This window comes from Zalophus californianus, chromosome 9 (assembly GCF_009762305.2).
Source record: "Zalophus californianus isolate mZalCal1 chromosome 9, mZalCal1.pri.v2, whole genome shotgun sequence".
Classification (NCBI taxonomy): Eukaryota; Metazoa; Chordata; class Mammalia; order Carnivora; family Otariidae; genus Zalophus; species Zalophus californianus.
In genome coordinates, this window is record NC_045603.1 from 52,936,213 (window position 1) to 52,952,854 (window position 16,642).

The window sequence follows — 16,642 nt, forward strand, 5'->3', positions numbered from 1 at the left end:
TGAATGTCTCTCTACCTCATAGCTACTATGGGATTAAATGAGATACTACATATAGCAGTTTAATACACTACCTGGTCCATTTTAAGTGCTCAATAGTGCTATTACTGTTTTAATTTTACGGGTGAAGAAACATACTGGGGGAGATTAAATTCAAAGTCACATGACTACTAAGTAGAAAAGCTTAGTAGTAGAATTACAGTAGAATTCTAGACTGGCTACATTCCTACCACCCTTATTACATGAATATCTAAGTATGGATTAGCCTTTTGCACTATTTTTAGGTGTTTTTTTTGCAGCTGACAGCATTAACATCATTTTCTATTTTAAAACACTTTGTTTAGTGGGAATAAAAGTTAATTGCAGGCATTAAAAAGAAATGGGTCTCTATGGACAACTGCGGTGGAGACTACAATCCAGGGCTGGAAGAAGTTAATTTTGGTTATTCTTTAAACCTCAGAAAAATGGAAAGTTTATTAGTAGGTAGACAGCAGAAAGCAAGCTGTGAGTGGAAGAATGCTTGTTTACAGCTCTATCTCAAGACTACAGAGGAGTGATTAGTAGGTGCACAAACGTTTAATGAATATTTAAATTAAAAAATCAACTTTGAAACACATCCTTAAGAGGATTTGCTTTACTTTGATATGCTTTCCCATCTTTAATTATACAATAACTAAAAAGTCTACCATATAGTCACCTACCCATAAAACAGGGGGGGTTTATCAAAAGATTCAGAGTAAGAAATAAAAGACTAAATAAGGCCTTAAATAGCTTTATTGAAATCTGTATAAATAAACATGCACATTTCAAATGTAAACTCAAGTGAACTCAAGTGCAGACAAAATTTTAACCTCTGTCATGCAGGAGGTTAGTTTACATTAAAAAAAAAAAGAAGAAGAAGAAAAGAAAGAAAAGAAAAGAAAAATAAAGAAAAGAAAGGAAAAAAAAAAAAAAAACCCAAAGCAGCTTTTAAAATACCAGGATGAAAAACCAGCTTTAATATCAAGGTATAAAGCAAAGCCATGATCAACATACCTCATTTATCCTGGTCAAATGCATTTTTTTCTTTTTACTTTTAAATGCTAACATAAATAAATAATTTACCAAAATGTGCACTCACAGAGTGAACTTTTATTTACAATACACAATTTATAATCTATTGTATTTGATTAGTTCAAGTGAAGAACATTATACTTTTTGCTTTAATAACAGTGGGACACAAAGCAATTTCTCAGGTAGTCGATATGTGAAATGTGCCCCAGCATTTAGATTTTCTATTAAAGGCAGTATTGTATGCCAATCGACAATACATTCTTTCAACTAGATTAAAGGGAAAAAGCAGCAAATGAAAAATGTTTCAAATGTTCACACATATTTTTGGCATCCTGGATCCTTGAATGTGGTGAACTAAAATCAAATTCAAGGTTTGTATGCTTTATATACTATACAGGTTCTGACTCTAGAACATGCAAATGCCAATTTTCTTATAACAAGTTACCTTCTGAGAAAAGCTGTAAGGCTATGGTGAATTCCATCAGGAACACACAAAGAAAGTTAACAGACCTACCTTTAAAGCCAATTGTCCATTAATGATTTAAAGGCCAGTATATGAAAAAAATTTCTCATTTAAGCTTGATGTAATTATTACTATGGATACAGAATACTATTAAGTCTGTCCTTATATTACAATAATTGGAAGAGCTAAAAGTTGCCAAATTACCAAAAAATGGGGTAGAGAAAAACAGACAGCAAAAATTTTAATTTTGGACCAACACCAGATTAAAGATACGCATTTTAAAGCAAGTCAAAAATTTTCTGAATATCTAAGGAACAGATCCCAATAGCAGTAAAAAATACTTACATTCAACTGAAAAATGATTTTAGATGGAGTGTGATATCTAGAACCTGTTTCCACAGCAGATGAACATAATATTCTGGACTTTTAATGATACTACAAAAGAAAATAACTTTTCCAAGATTGTTTCTTGTATCATGATTTGGTTTTTTAATAGGCCCATGTTGATTACCAGGAATAGATTTGAAAATTTGGTTTTCCAAGAATACTCCTGCAGTATTTATGCCACATTGATACCGCAGCTAAATATCATAGTAATATATGTGGCAGCCTAATGCACATGAACTAGATAATCCAAAAACTAAGTTCAGCCATAGTTTTCTTGCAGTATTATTAGAGCAAAATAAATGACCAACATCCACAAATTTAACATTTGTCATCAATTAACTCACATCCAAAAAATTAAAGAAAACATAATTCATCAAAACAGCAGCAAACTTAAAAGGGGTTTATTTGTGATTTCCTATATATATTTAGCTTGTAATTACAAGACTGCAAATGTATTAAGAGACAATTTCTGTTAAAGTTTTCATTGTGTTTCACTTCAAGTACTGCACAAGTTAAAATCTGATAAAGGATTTACATTCGGTTATCTGAAACTCCCCATCTCAGACTTTTGTTTAATGTGGTGGGTAACTTCATCATTTCAATAGATACCACCAGCAGGAAAGTCTCTCTTTTATGGCTTCTAGGACTTTCATTAGTTAGTGTGCATACAGTTTTCATTTTCTATATCATTGTCATTATCATTGCTATCTTCATCACTTTCTAATGGGATGCCTGCGGCAGCTGAAGCACCTTTAGTTTCTCGGTCAAGAGGAAAAAAGCCAGTTCCACTGAAAGTGTCCTGTCTCTGGTAGAAGAGTACATATGCCGCTTTGGACTGTTGAAATAAACAAAGCATGTTAAAATGGTCATGATTCTCAAAGATCACATTAAGTATACTATGAACTTTTCAGCTGTGCAATCGATTTTGGTGATAGGGCATAAATCAAATAGAAAAACCACAAACGGTCAAATGGAAGTTACTAAAATTGGTTTAAATATAAGATGACTTCTATATATAAAGGAAGAATAGTCACTAGAATTAACATTTTTATTCTCTATTACGTTGAACAGATAAGTAAATGCAACTATATCACAGATTAACCTAGTTACTCTAACATGAAACAATTCTATGCCTTCTTCCCTCCCATCTCTAAGGAAAAGGTAAGCTTGTTTCTAATACTAATCGTTTCACTCTAAGTTTGCTTTAGAGTCCAGCTTTTCCTACTGTCTTAAGGATATTGCTCCATTCATCAACACCATGTATCTTTAGTAAGTTCTTATCTACTGGACTTCTTGGCCTAATAAATACTCAAGTCTTTTCCCATCCTAAATCCCTCCTCGTTCTACCGCCTTCCTCTAGCTGCCAGGCTGGCAGTTGTCGAATATTCATTTTTCACTCTCATGCACACTCCTCAATTCAGTATGATCTGTTGCTCCAATCATTCTAATGAAATGCCTTTCACTAGGAGCAATAACCTGCTACAGACAAATTAAATGGGTGCTTTTTAAAGTTCTTTTAGTCAATCTCTCTGTAGCATTTACTGCTTTAGTCCTCTTTCCTGCATCAAATAATTTTTGCCTTTTGTGACACTACTTTTCCTTAGATTTTCTATCTCCATGGTTGCTTCTGACTTTTCTGTGGGCTCATTAAATCCTAACCTTAAAAAAAAAAAAAAAAAAATCACGTTCTGTCCTCTGCCCACCACTCTTTCTCAATCTGTATTTTCTCACTAGGTGACTCATTTAAACCTATGGCTTCAACTGCTACCTAAGAATAACAATGCAAATTTATAACTTAAGCTAGTTCTCACTCCTGTTAGTCCCACTCCCCAGTGGAAACTTCCCGAGAGCTATCATATAGGTAGCTCAAATTTCAACAGCAAATTTTCTTCCTATATTTCCTATTGTGGTAAATGCTGAAGTAAGTCATCTTCAACTTCTCCCTCTTTGCATTTCTACGTCTTCATTTATATCCAATCTTGATCAAGTTCTATTAATTCTATCCAGGAAATATCTTATAAATCCATCCCCCCCTTGTCTATACACTACTACCACAACTTTAAATTTAGAAGCTTGTATTGCAGAAATGACGACAACCTTCTTTCTGCTTCTTTTCTCAGTGCCTTCCAAATTTAATAATGTTCTATTGCTTAATAATCACCGATGCTTCTCATAGTCTTTAAGAAAAGCTCTAAACCGTGAAGAATGTTGATCTGATTGCCAAGTTTACCTTCAGCCTAATTTCTGCCCCATATTCTTAACAATTACGTCCTTTCAGTAATACCAAATTATTTGCTCTTTTTCTAAATATCATGTTCTGTCATGCCTCCTTGCTTTTGTAGGTACTGTTTTCTCTGCTTAGAACACCTTTACTTCTTTTGTTTAATTACTTCCATTTGTAAAGTTGCAGACTCAGGTCAAACACCACTTTCTCATGCAAACTTCCCTCACTGGTCCTATCTCCTTAAACCCTAAATCAGTGGAGAGATGGCTGTCCTGTTTCCATGTAGTCAAGATGTCTAATAGTACTTATGATATAACTGTTAATTTACTTCTCTGTCATCTCTGGACGTTAAGCCTCTTGAAGTCAGAGATAGCTGTCTTTTAATCTTGTTTAGAATTGAGTCCTATATAAAGAAGGTACTCAAATACTTGTTGACTAAATCAAGTATCATCACTGTAGGCAATTTCAGGATGTTTTGGTTGGGAGATTTGGAGAGAAGAACAGAATTGAAAAGTGATGGCTGAGACTTGAAATTAGAAGTCTAACTATAAACTGGAAATGTAATTAACTTAGGCACATACATAATTTAAAAATATTAGCATTCAAGTCTCTTTGTTTTGTGTTATAGCTACAGGGAGATAAGGAACAGTACATAATACATATACACTGTAGATAAATATATAAAATATCTGTGGAGAAACAACTCAAAATTATTTCATATCTGTTCACCCAATGATGGATTAAAACAATGCCAATAACTGGGCTCAGAAGTTTATTAATTTATTAAACTGAACAATATAAGTTGAAGACTCTTAAGGCATTACAAACTAAAGAAAAAGCTAGTCTCTGTCCTCAAAGAATATAAAATTTAAATGGGAAATATGAGCTCCATGCCCACAGGAGCAAATACTACATTTCTCACTCTTTGTACTATTGTGATCAAACAGTAAAATTTTAGAAAGGCAAACTTTAATAGAAAAATAAACCCTTATTAAGCCAAGTCTTAGCTTTTTTCTTAGAATAAACTTGTCATCCTCTCACCAATCAATATTTGATAATAAAAATATGCTCTGCTGGGAAGCAAAACAAATGCCAATATTTTGGCTCCAGCTGTGGCTGATAAACTGATGCAAATATGAATAGATACTTCCTCATTTTTTTACTATTCAGAAAATATCAAAGTAACAGATACTCAAGGTTAATTTTTTTTTTAAAAAATCCTCTAATTTGTTTAATCTAATCATGTAATTTTGAGTTTAAATGTTCAAATGTCATAAAGGATAAGACTTTACTTTAAAAAAATCACAGGTATGGTAAGGAAGGCCCTTAAAGATTTTTTTTTTTCTATTTTAGTACTCTAATTTTAAGTAGTCAATGTCCCAAAATGTCTGAACCTATCTTCCAAAGGAAAATTTTATTATTTTCATTAGAAAAGTCCATTTTTCATGTTGAAAACTACCAGAAAAATTTTCATGATGCAATTTATGCTTCTGTTAGTGGGCAAGTTTGGAGACTAATTTCCACTTAGAGGACAACTTTACATTTCTTTAAATCAGGGAAAGTCTCTCTTAACTATTAGAAATTGCTAAAATATAGACTGTAGTGTTCCATGGGCGCTTTTAAAAAAGTGGATCCTGTGATTTTCAGGAAATAAAGACACACTTACCACAATCTGGTCTTCAGATGCAGTTGAGACACTACTGTCATCAAAGTAGTACCATTTTCCATCATCTTTATTTTTTGCAAAAGCAGTATCTAATGAAAAAATATAATCACTTCTATGACTGAAATGTTTATGGTTTCCTGGGGGGAACCCGTAAAACTTTACAATCATCTATATAAGGAATACATATTAAAATTACATGACAATCATCTACGTAAGGCCTATCTATTACACATTCAACTGATTCCATTGATTAAAGGTTTTAATGTATTTCCTACAATCTAAATGCCTAAGATACTTTTCAAATATGTTGAAATCTGACTTCTTCTTCCCAAGGACAAACAGAACAGATTTATTATTTTTCAGTTCACAGAATAATACTAATGACAATAAATGGGAATTAATATTTATGTAGTGGTTATTGTGGACCAGGTATAGTGCTATGTACTTTACATGTACTATCTCATAGACAAGGTATTATTATGCCTCTAACTTTAGAAATGGGGAAAGTGAGGCATAAAGAGAAGTTTAATATGTAACAGTAAAGCTGTTAAGTGGCTGAGTTAGCATTTAAATCCAGGTCTGTCTCTGACTCTGGAGTCTGACATTTTAATAATTTAAATTTTGTACAACAAATATTTTTTTCAATAATACTATCCCATTAATTTGTAGTAGTTTTTACACCAATTTTTTTTCCAGTCTTTAACAAAAGTATTGAGCAAGAGAAAAATAAAAAGTAATTTATCTGTACAATTTTTAAAGATTTGCTTTATCTTTAAAAGTTAAAAATGCCCCCTTTACACATTCCATGCTTCCTCTGAACTATCCAGTAACTGAGGAAACGAAGTTGCAAAATGTCTGCAAAATAATTATCTCTTGTCATAGCTTCTAAATGTTCTACCTTTCACAAAACAAAATTATTGCTCTTCTGGGTGGAGCCTATTGTGGGTTTTAAGTTTGTCAGTTGAACTGAAGACCACTGTACCCACAATTAAACATTGAATAAAAGGACAAGATCTAGCAATAAAACAGTTTATAAGAGACAAATCTAACAAAAAGGCACCCAGAGTTTGCAAACCAAGTGATACCAAAAGAAAAAATATATCAAATACTGGTGAAAGGAATAATAGAGAAAGAAGAGCTACCATTTTAAACATAAATGCAATAATGCAAAACAACCAATAAAACTGTTAGTAGAAACAGATAATTTAATACTTTAATAAGAATCCTCAGAATTCCCAGAAATATAACAAAATATAAAAATAACTAGAGATAGCAAATATCTGAATATAACTGATAAGCTTCAAATGTAAGAGAAAAATAGAATTCTATGTCTGGATGGGGAATATGTCTGTTTTTCAAGCACGTAAACATTTAAGAAACTGACTGTACATGGACACTTTAATAAACTAAGGATTAATATAATATAGGCAATATCTCCAACTGTTTTGTAATAAAATTAAAATTAAGACAAAAGGAGAGCTTTATTTTTCAAAGTTTTTTAAAAGATTTTATTTATTTACTTGACAGAGAAAGACACAGTGAGAGAGGGAACACAAGCAGGGTGAGTGGGAGAGGGAGAAGCAGGCTTCCCGCTGAGTAGGGAGCCCGATGTGGGGCTTGATCCCAGGACCCTGGGATCATGACCTGACCACAGGCAGACGCTTAATGACTGAGCCACCCAGGTGCCCCAAAGGAGAGCTTTAAAAAAAACCATACGTTTGGAAAAGTATATGATTAAGTGCCCTGGACTAATGAGAAAATCATAAAAGGAAATTAAAAACACATACAGAATTAAAAGTAGATGAAAATACTACATTAAAAAGTTTATGTAACAAAGATAAAGCAGTATTTAGAGGGAAATTTATAGCTTTAATTATAGCCTTCAACAGAAAGAAATGTAAAAATGTAAAGCAAAAGCTAATAAAGCTTTCAAATCAAAAGTTAAATAGAGCAACAGAGCAAACTCAAAGTAACAAAAAAGAAAAACATAACAAAGGGAAGAGAAGAAATCAATGAGAGAGAATACAGATGTAATAACAAAAAGAAAAATTTAATAAAGTGGAAGCTAATTCTTTGAACAGATTAGTAAGACAGACCTCTGGGAAAAGACTAAAAAGAAAACAGAAGAACAAAAAACAGACAAAGATATAGCATAACAGTATTAAATGTAACTATTGTTAAAGTGGAAAACACAGATACATTTTTAGAAAAATAGAAAATGCCATAATGCATACATCTTGGGAAAAAGAAAACTGAATAGATTTCAATAAGCATGAGATAAATAGAAAAACTTATTGGGTGTGAAGCCCAGATAATTTTACAAGTGAATTCTACTAGCCTTTCATGAATAGTTAATCCCTATACTATACTACCTGCTTTAGGATACAGAAAAAGAATAAAGTATCCCAGCCTGTTTATTATTAGAGTAGACTGTAATCTTGATTCCAAAGAAAGAACAACATAAAAAATTAGAAGATCATTTCACTTACGAATGAAATTTTAACCCTAACTAAAATGAGTTAACCAAATTTAACTGGGAACTAAAAAATAATTTTTTTAATATACAAAATTATACATTAAAAAAAAAAACCTTAAAAGGTAGGCTGGGTTTATCCCAGGAATGCAAAGACAGTTCAAAAGAAAAATCAAACGGTTGGTTGGAGAGTGTAGACTGGTGTTAACTGTCCTGAAGAGCCATCTGGCAGTACTTAACTCTATAATCCAGCAATCTCACTTCTGGGTATGTTGCTCAAAGAAATTCTCAGAGGGCGCCTGGGTGGCTCAGTTGGTTGGGCGACTGCCTTCGGCTCAGGTCATGATCCTGGAGTCCCGGGATCGAGTCCCACATCGGGCTCCCTGCTCAGTGGGGAGTCTGCTTCTCCCTCTAACCCTCCCCTCTCTCATGTGCTCTCTCTCTCTCTCTCTCTCTCTCTCATTCTCTCCCTCAAATAAAAAAAAAAAAAAAAAAAGAAATTCTCAGAGAGGGGACCATAAACAATGATGTTTATCAGTCTTATGGTGGTAGAAAGTTAAAGGCAATTTGGATGTCCACCATAAAGTGAGTAGAGATAAAATATGGTAGATGTAAGTCCTGAGTGGTTAGAAGCAATGAACCAAGTGGACACAAAGTAACATGGATAAGTCTTATGCATTATGAGAAAAATGTAAGATCTATAACACAGTATACCTATCATGTAAAAATTAATAATGATGCATGATTTATAACAACACATACATCAAGTGCTTTAGGAAGGGAAAGGGGGAAGGAGAACGGAAAAGGACAGGAGTCCTGATGAGTGATGTCCCATGCATTAAACTGAGAAGTATGATCAACTCAATTCTCTATTCCTGATGTTAAAAAAAAAAGGTTCAAAAGCTAATTCATTCACTAATCAACATTTATTGATAATTACTATATGTAAAACACATTGCACATTTTCCCTTTTTCTTTTTTAGTAGGCTCCACACCCAATGTGGGGCTCAAACTCACAACCGCAAGATCAAGAGTCACATGTTACCAACCGAGCCAGCCAGTACCCTACCTTTTCCCTTTAAGTAATAATTATCTTAAGGAAAAAGTCTGCAGTTATCAAACATCATGATTTTAGCAAAATGGTAAATGACAACTTACAGTGTCCTCCTCCCATCCCTCCATAGTGGTTGGAAACAGCAATCAAATTATAGCGACAAGGACCTGCATTTGGATTAATTAGGAATTCCGACATATCCAGGTCACTGTTTAACAAAGAGATCAAGTTAGTTTTACCTTTTCCCTAAATGTCATGAATTCTACTATCTTCTGTCAATGTTGCTTGACTCTCATTTATATAAAAAATATCTCTCTCACTGAAGAAACCACTAAGAGTCAAATAACTGTAAAACATATATATATATATAAAACATATATATACAAATAACTGTAAAACACATATGTATATGTGATACATATATATACACACACGCACACACGCGGACATGCACACAAACATACACACATACCTCTGAGATTTAAATATTTTGGCAAAATTTTTCTTAGGGGTTGGAAATTTTAAAATTGTCTACTGACTGCTGTTTATCCAGATTAATGTTTTTATGCTAATACATTTAACTCTCAGTATATAGTAAAAGAGTCATCACCATTTGCCATTGGGACCCTTTTAATTTTTCATATTTTTGAAGTCATTTTTAGTAATTACGTATTTAAGGAAGAATAAATGATGGTGAAAAACAAGTTTCACAGAAATCTTATAATAATATATATATCTAAACCCCAACATTTATTCTACATTTTCCTGGTTCTGACAATATATATACCCCAAGTGGGCAACATTCTTTGAAATGCAATCAACTGTTTGTAATCTGTCATGCATGAAACTGGAATATGACCATTTTATAGCTTATCATTATTTGTTTTTTTTGGACTTGCATCATTAAAGAGCAAAATGATTCTAAATCTCAAATATATCTCTCAAAGATTCCAGCTTATCATCACTTCTGGTTCTTCTTGTACTTAAACTGTCAAAATGTTATATTCTTCCTCTTTTTTTTTTTAATGCTATATTCTTGAGAAAACTTTGATGGCTCATAATTTTGTTAAGGAGAAAATTACCATTTTTTTCTGGTAAGAAACTGCAAAATGTTTTTAATTTTAACTTTATAAACACCAATCAGAAATAAGCAATCCAAAGAGTGTTTTCAATATTACATCCATTTCCTTCTAATCACACACCTGCCTATGGCAGCTGTTACTTATTAAATGTATCAAACACCTCATACACAAATATAAAATATAAAAGAATACTATCAGTGTTCTTTTAGCAAAATGGGAGAGTACCAAGTTATTGTGTGATGCAAAATTTTGTGTGATGAAGTCCTTCCTGGACCATGTGAACAAGAATACACAATTTCAATTCTGTCCTTACGAATTCTCAAATTTAGTGAAAATTTTTTGTTTCTTTTAAAGATTTTATTTATTTATTCATGAGACACAGAGAGAAAGAGAGAGAGAGGGGCAGAGGGAGAAGCAGGCTCCCCAAGGAGCAGGGAGCCCGATGCGGGACTCGATCCCAGGGTCCCGGGATCATGACCTGAGCTGAAGGCAGACGCTTAACAATCTGAGCCACTCAGGCTCCCAAATTTAGTGAAAGCTTAAAAAAAAAAAAAAAAAAAAAAGGACTACAAAGATGCTGTCTCCAGACTTTTTACAAAAATGACGTAGTACTCTGAACAATGCAATAAACTAAAGTATGACACAACAGGGATGACTGATCACTGTGTCATTCTTTTAAGCAATTACATTATTCTGTTTCATATAAGTTCAGTCTTTTTTAAAAAGTATACTCAGGAATAACTGATGATTAATGATGAAATAATTCCTAGGAAAAATAAAATCACTATGATCCCACAGAATATCTAGATTTATAAACCGTGCCAATGAACCCATATAATAATGTAATACAGAATTACTTTTACTCTGTTATTTAAAAAGGTATATTTTCTCATTGCTCTCTGAAAAATATCTAAAAAGGAATAAAAATTCTTACTGATCCTTACAATTTTTTAGAACTACTCCCAAATACACTCAAAAACTGAAGCTGGATCCAATGCTACCTGATGTTTGTAAGAACCTACAGTTGCCCAATGTTTATAAAGCATAATCAAAACTTACTTTATGGGAAAATCAACTAAAGTATCCAGTTTGTCTCTCATGTATCGACTGTAAGAAAATCGCTTGAGATGTACCACAAGTACTGGAGGCAGGGACCATAAATCCAGTTTCTTTGTGGCTTGCTGATGTTCTTTACAATTTGGACAATACCTAAAAATAAAGAGAAATATTTAAAGCTTGCTAGAGGTAATGAAAATAGATAAAAAAAATGCTTGTGAAGTTTTACATTTATTAAGTGGGCAAGTAATTGTGCCTAACATATACCAGACATATATATAAATATCTCTCTTCAGTAAATCAAACTGATTTAGAATATTATAAATTAGTATGTAAACAGGTATTCAAAGAAATGATGAAGGCTATTTACATTTTAGTAAGATAAAAGAACACAAAACTACGCTGAGATATAAGTATTAGAAAATCTCAAAACTTCTGGGCTCTAATGGAATTAATAACACCACAAAACATGATTTTCCTAAAAATGTTTCTATCAAAACAGCTGCACAGCAAAAAATTCTTGGGAAAAGTAACTAAAATTATCCATAGTAAAATGGCTACTATAGAAAATACAGTAATGAGATTAAAGCTTAACATTATAATAATACTTTTAAACATTTGAATCACTTTTTTTTTTAAAGATTTTTAATTTATTTATTTGACAGAGAGATAGTGAGAGCAGGAACACAAGCAGGGGGAGTGGGAGAGGGAGAAGCAGGCCTCCCGCCGAGCAGGGAGCTCGATGCGCAACCCGATCCCAGGACCTTGGGATCATGACCTGAGCCGAAGGCAGACGCTCAATGACTGAGCCACCCAGGCGCCCTGAATCACTTTTCTTTTTAAAGACTTTATTTATTTCTTTGAGAGAGAGAGAGAGAGAGACAGAGATAGCAACAGAGATGAGAGCACAAGCAGGGAGGAGAGGAAGAAGCAGGCTCCTGGCTGAGCAGGGAGCCTGATGCAGGGCTCAATCCCAGGACCCTGGGATTGTGAGCTGGGCCAAAGGCAGATGCTTAACCAACTGACCACCCAGGCGCCCCTTGAATCACTTTTAACAGACTCTTATCATTTAAAGAAATGCTTATTATTTAAAATACCAAAAGGAATTTAGTTACTGCTTTTTAAACTTGATGTATCACATACCTCAGTATTAAATCCTTAAAAAATAATTAGAAGTAATTTTTTAACTTTGTCTCTTACCAGGGATCTTCAGCACCTAGCTTTTCTTTTGTTGTAAAAAGCTCAATGCAATCTTTTAATTTCACAAAGGGTTTTTTAGGAGGTTTATATTCCACACTTTCATGTTTTTCAAAATCCTAAAGAGAAGTATTTCTTGAGTTAAGAGAACAAATGAAACAAAACTCATTTTAGTGATACCATCTTACTATAAATAAGTAATGAAAAACTCCTAAACTTTCTCAAAAGAATTATAAAGCTTATTTCAGCTGAGATTTACACCACACTTCTAAAAAACTTCTATATACACACCTACATGGATGATTAAAACTGTTAACAGGAAGCATGTTTGTAAACCAACAAGGCTTTTCTAGTACATAACCATTTTTCTACTAGCAAAATAAACATATTTGGTAGAGAAGCAAAAGAGTGTAATAAATTGTGATCAACATGGAAAGATATGGAATGAGTGATGACTTACCTCAGCGGCATTTTCATCAAAATATCTTTTTTTCAAATCAGGATCCCAATCCAAAGCAAGAAAAGATCTTTCTAAGATGGAAAACATATTTTTTCTTTAAAACTTAATATGCCTTCATTAAAATGAGTACATTTTAATGTTAAGATATAATACTAGAATAAACAATCTTTTCCACTTGTACTAGGTAATCAGGGTAAATTGCTGTTTCCAAGCCATTAAAAATTTAAGGAGTTAAAAAAAAGATACAAAACCTAAGCATAAGTCTAACCTCCATTTAATAAGCAGTGATGTGTTTTAATATACTTAGAAATTAAGACTTTTCATTTAAGATATAAATATAGATTTTATATAGGTAAGTGAATATTATTTTTCATGACTGCTGAATTTGTTTTTTGTTTTGTTTTAAAGATTTATTTATTTATTTGAAAGAGAGAGACAGCAACAGAGGGAACACAACCAGGGGGTAGCAGGAGAGGGAGAAGCAGGCTCCCGGCTGAGCAGAGAGCCCGATGCGGGGCTTGATCCCAGGACCCTGGGACCATGACCTGAGCCAAAGGCAGACACTTAACGACCGAGCCACCCAGGCGCCCCTGATTTCACAGTTTTCACCTAAAATAATAACATGCTTTGCTCAAGTTCAGTGTGTAAGCCAGTTTTCACACTTACCATCTAGCCTAAGCTGCCTCTCGTCAAATCTTATATGCCTGGTATCATCTTTGATGTAGTTGATATCAGTATTGCCTAAATTGTTGAACTGGAATGTAAACAATCTTTTTTTGTGTCCCGTGAGTTGACCTTTACAAGTTTCCTCAGTACATAATCCATTTTCAGAATCATTATCTCCTCCAACTGAATCTTCAGACTGACTGTTTTCATTCTCAGAGGGAAGTTCTTGATCCTGGCTGGATTCATCATCTGGCTCATCTGTTTCCATTTCACCTAATTTTAGATATTAGAAGTCTTTTAAATAAACCCAATGCTACATTTAAAAGTTATTAATCTTAACATTATTTTTCCCAGGCTTGAAGAGATTTTTTAGTTCCTTAATCCCCATCTTCTTTTTTTCTGAGGCAATAATCCAAGTGAAAGGTTTTGTAATTTAAGAGGAAAGTCTTACTTGGTGAGCCTTCTTCATGTATGCCATTTGGGCCATTCCCATTAATATTTTGGTCCTTACAGCAGTGTAGGGATCCTTCAGTTTCTTCAGTTTCAGTAGATATTTTGACATATCGGCTTAAATGAAATCAGAAATCAAACAAATTTAGTTCTATGAAGGTAAAAACTTAAAAAAAAAGTTTTCCATTCTTTCAGTAAAACAAAACTTTTTAATGGAGTAATAGTGGTCATTTAGTTGAAGGATAAATTAAACTTGAAATAGTACCATAAATGCAAGTGACTAATCATTTCTGTTTTAGTTGTCTTTATAAAAAGAAAGAAGGTGATTTGTTACTTCTAGGGTTTTAACATCTTTCTATGTTAAAAGTTAGTGGCAAATAATTTGACTTAAAGTTATTATATAAATATTCTCATTTAGATGATATATGTATTATTACTAAGATCACTTATAACTATATAATGTGATCTTTATGTATAGGCTATGGGACTATAATTATTAAAATGCGTATGTAAGAAAGAATACTAAATATGTCAGTTACAAAGCATAAAATAAAAGGGATCAAATGGCAGTTTTGATTATATTATAATTCAAATCAAGGTTTTAGGATGACAAAAAAGGGGTTGGCTTAAAATACTATCAACCATGAAAGTTTATCCTTTTAAATAAAACCATTATAGGAGGAGTTCTTGAACTTGCTAGCAAGGTGTATAAATAAATGAAGCACCTGAAATTTCTTGTAATTTCAGAGTGCATACGTGACAAATTCCTATTTTCTTCCAATTGTAAACTTCTGGTTTAAAATAGCTAAAAGAATTCATACGTTCTGGGTTTGCAGTTACCTCAGTAATGTGTTTAACATGATCAAGAAACTCAAACTATAATTTGATTTTGTAAATTGCTATCTGTTTAAACAAAGTTGAGATAGTACACGCTTATCATATTCTGATAGTATACTGCACATTTATTTTTATTAACTATTCTATCATTCCTTTTGTTAATGTAGAATTGTCTGACACTTACCACATTCTCAAAAGCAGGAGATTATAGAGTTTATCTTCAGTATTATTTCGTGGTACAGCCATAAGAAAAGGCTGACCAAAAAGTGAAGAACCAGTATGGTGGGTATAACTTGAGTGTCTAAATTTTTCTCTTAGGCAAACAGGAATAATCACATGCTCTGTATCTTCTGTCCTATTGATGTTAATTTCAAACCTATAAGGACAAAACTGACCATAAACTCTGAAAACTTTTGTTATTTCTTCTGAATTTTTCCCAATATTTTGCACAATGAATTTTATACTTACACATAAATATCATCCCGTTCCATAATACTACTAAGGTTTTCATCCATAGCGAATATTCTGTGAAATCTATGATTGTATATGTCAGTAACTATCATCTAAAAGGAAATAAATTTCTATTAAGCTGGTTTTACATTACTGAAAAACTAAACTCCCAACTTACATACTTCAAACCCAGAAACACCTTACCTTATCTGCAGGTACTCCTGACAAAGCAGACAATGCTGTACAAAGATCAAGTATGTTTCCAATTTTGGGAACAACCACTTTGTACTAAAAAACAAAAAAATTGTAATGCATTTATTACTTTGGAAAAAACACTCAGTAGATGAAACTGAACTCTTGGTTGCTTCCTCACATTCACTTGGTATTTGGTTTACAGTGTCCTTCTCCAATCCTACTATCATCCTGGCTGACAATGTCTATATGGATAATTTATCTCAGCCTAATTGTTCCTTGGCTCTTTGATTCAAAGACCTACATTTACATTCAACTGTAGTTCACTTCTTGCATCTTGTCATAAACTTGCTCCACCTCTGATATCTTAAAACTCTTATCAGGCTACTGACTAACCACTAATTACTTTTCCTGGAATCTCATTTTTTCCCATTCTTGGCTTACATTTAGAGCTCTAGTCCTTTTAATTTTCAATTTTCTCGTGGTTTACCAACTTCCTACCGTCTTCATGCCCTTCCCTCCAGATCCCACATGATTCATCACTTCAACTACTGCACTGCAAAACCTTTAACTATTTTGTTATTCAATTTTATTCTTGCTATACTTTCTTAGAGCTGTTCAGATACGCTGGAGAAAACTGACCAACTTTAGAGACTGGTTTGCTACAAATTCACAGTGCCCAAGTCTTAACCAATTGTTCAAAACTAGCCAGAAATTCTGTGCATCCCTTATTTGCTTCTTCCTTCATTTCTCTCTCAATAACTATATAAAATCTTCACCATTCCTTAGGTTTCCTATCTCACCACCTCTCCCTTCACTATCTGCAAAATACACGGGGGGTGGAAGGGTGGGGGGATGGGGGGTGAGGCTACTGGATAGGAAATCTCCAACTTTGTGTCCTCTAACAAACTTCTAAAAGATCCTTTTCTCCAGCT

The 16,642-nt window shown here is 33.2% G+C and overlaps 1 protein-coding gene across 7 annotated transcripts in view; it reads right to left on the minus strand.

Moving 5' to 3' along the window:
- Positions 1–761: 761 nt before the first annotated feature.
- USP15 (ubiquitin specific peptidase 15) overlaps positions 762–16,642 on the minus strand; it is a 114,940-nt gene continuing 99,059 nt past the window's right edge. For 5 of the 7 annotated variants that reach the window (XM_027592573.2, XM_027592574.2, XM_027592576.2 and 2 more), the window contains 11 exons: positions 15,720–15,803; positions 15,534–15,628; positions 15,250–15,441; positions 14,230–14,345; positions 13,779–14,051; positions 13,113–13,183; positions 12,656–12,771; positions 11,459–11,608; positions 9,422–9,525; positions 5,791–5,879; positions 762–2,735 (listed from right to left, as the gene is read on the minus strand). In XM_027592573.2, the coding sequence (XP_027448374.1) occupies positions 2,553–2,735; positions 5,791–5,879; positions 9,422–9,525; positions 11,459–11,608; positions 12,656–12,771; positions 13,113–13,183; positions 13,779–14,051; positions 14,230–14,345; positions 15,250–15,441; positions 15,534–15,628; positions 15,720–15,803 (1,473 nt within the window). In that variant the 3' untranslated portion in view covers positions 762–2,552. Of the gene's footprint in view, positions 2,736–5,790; positions 5,880–9,421; positions 9,526–11,458; positions 11,609–12,655; positions 12,788–13,112; positions 13,184–13,778; positions 14,052–14,229; positions 14,346–15,249; positions 15,442–15,533; positions 15,629–15,719; positions 15,804–16,642 lie in introns of those variants that run through there. The other 2 variants (XM_027592572.1, XR_003519754.1) reach the window with 2 other exon arrangements.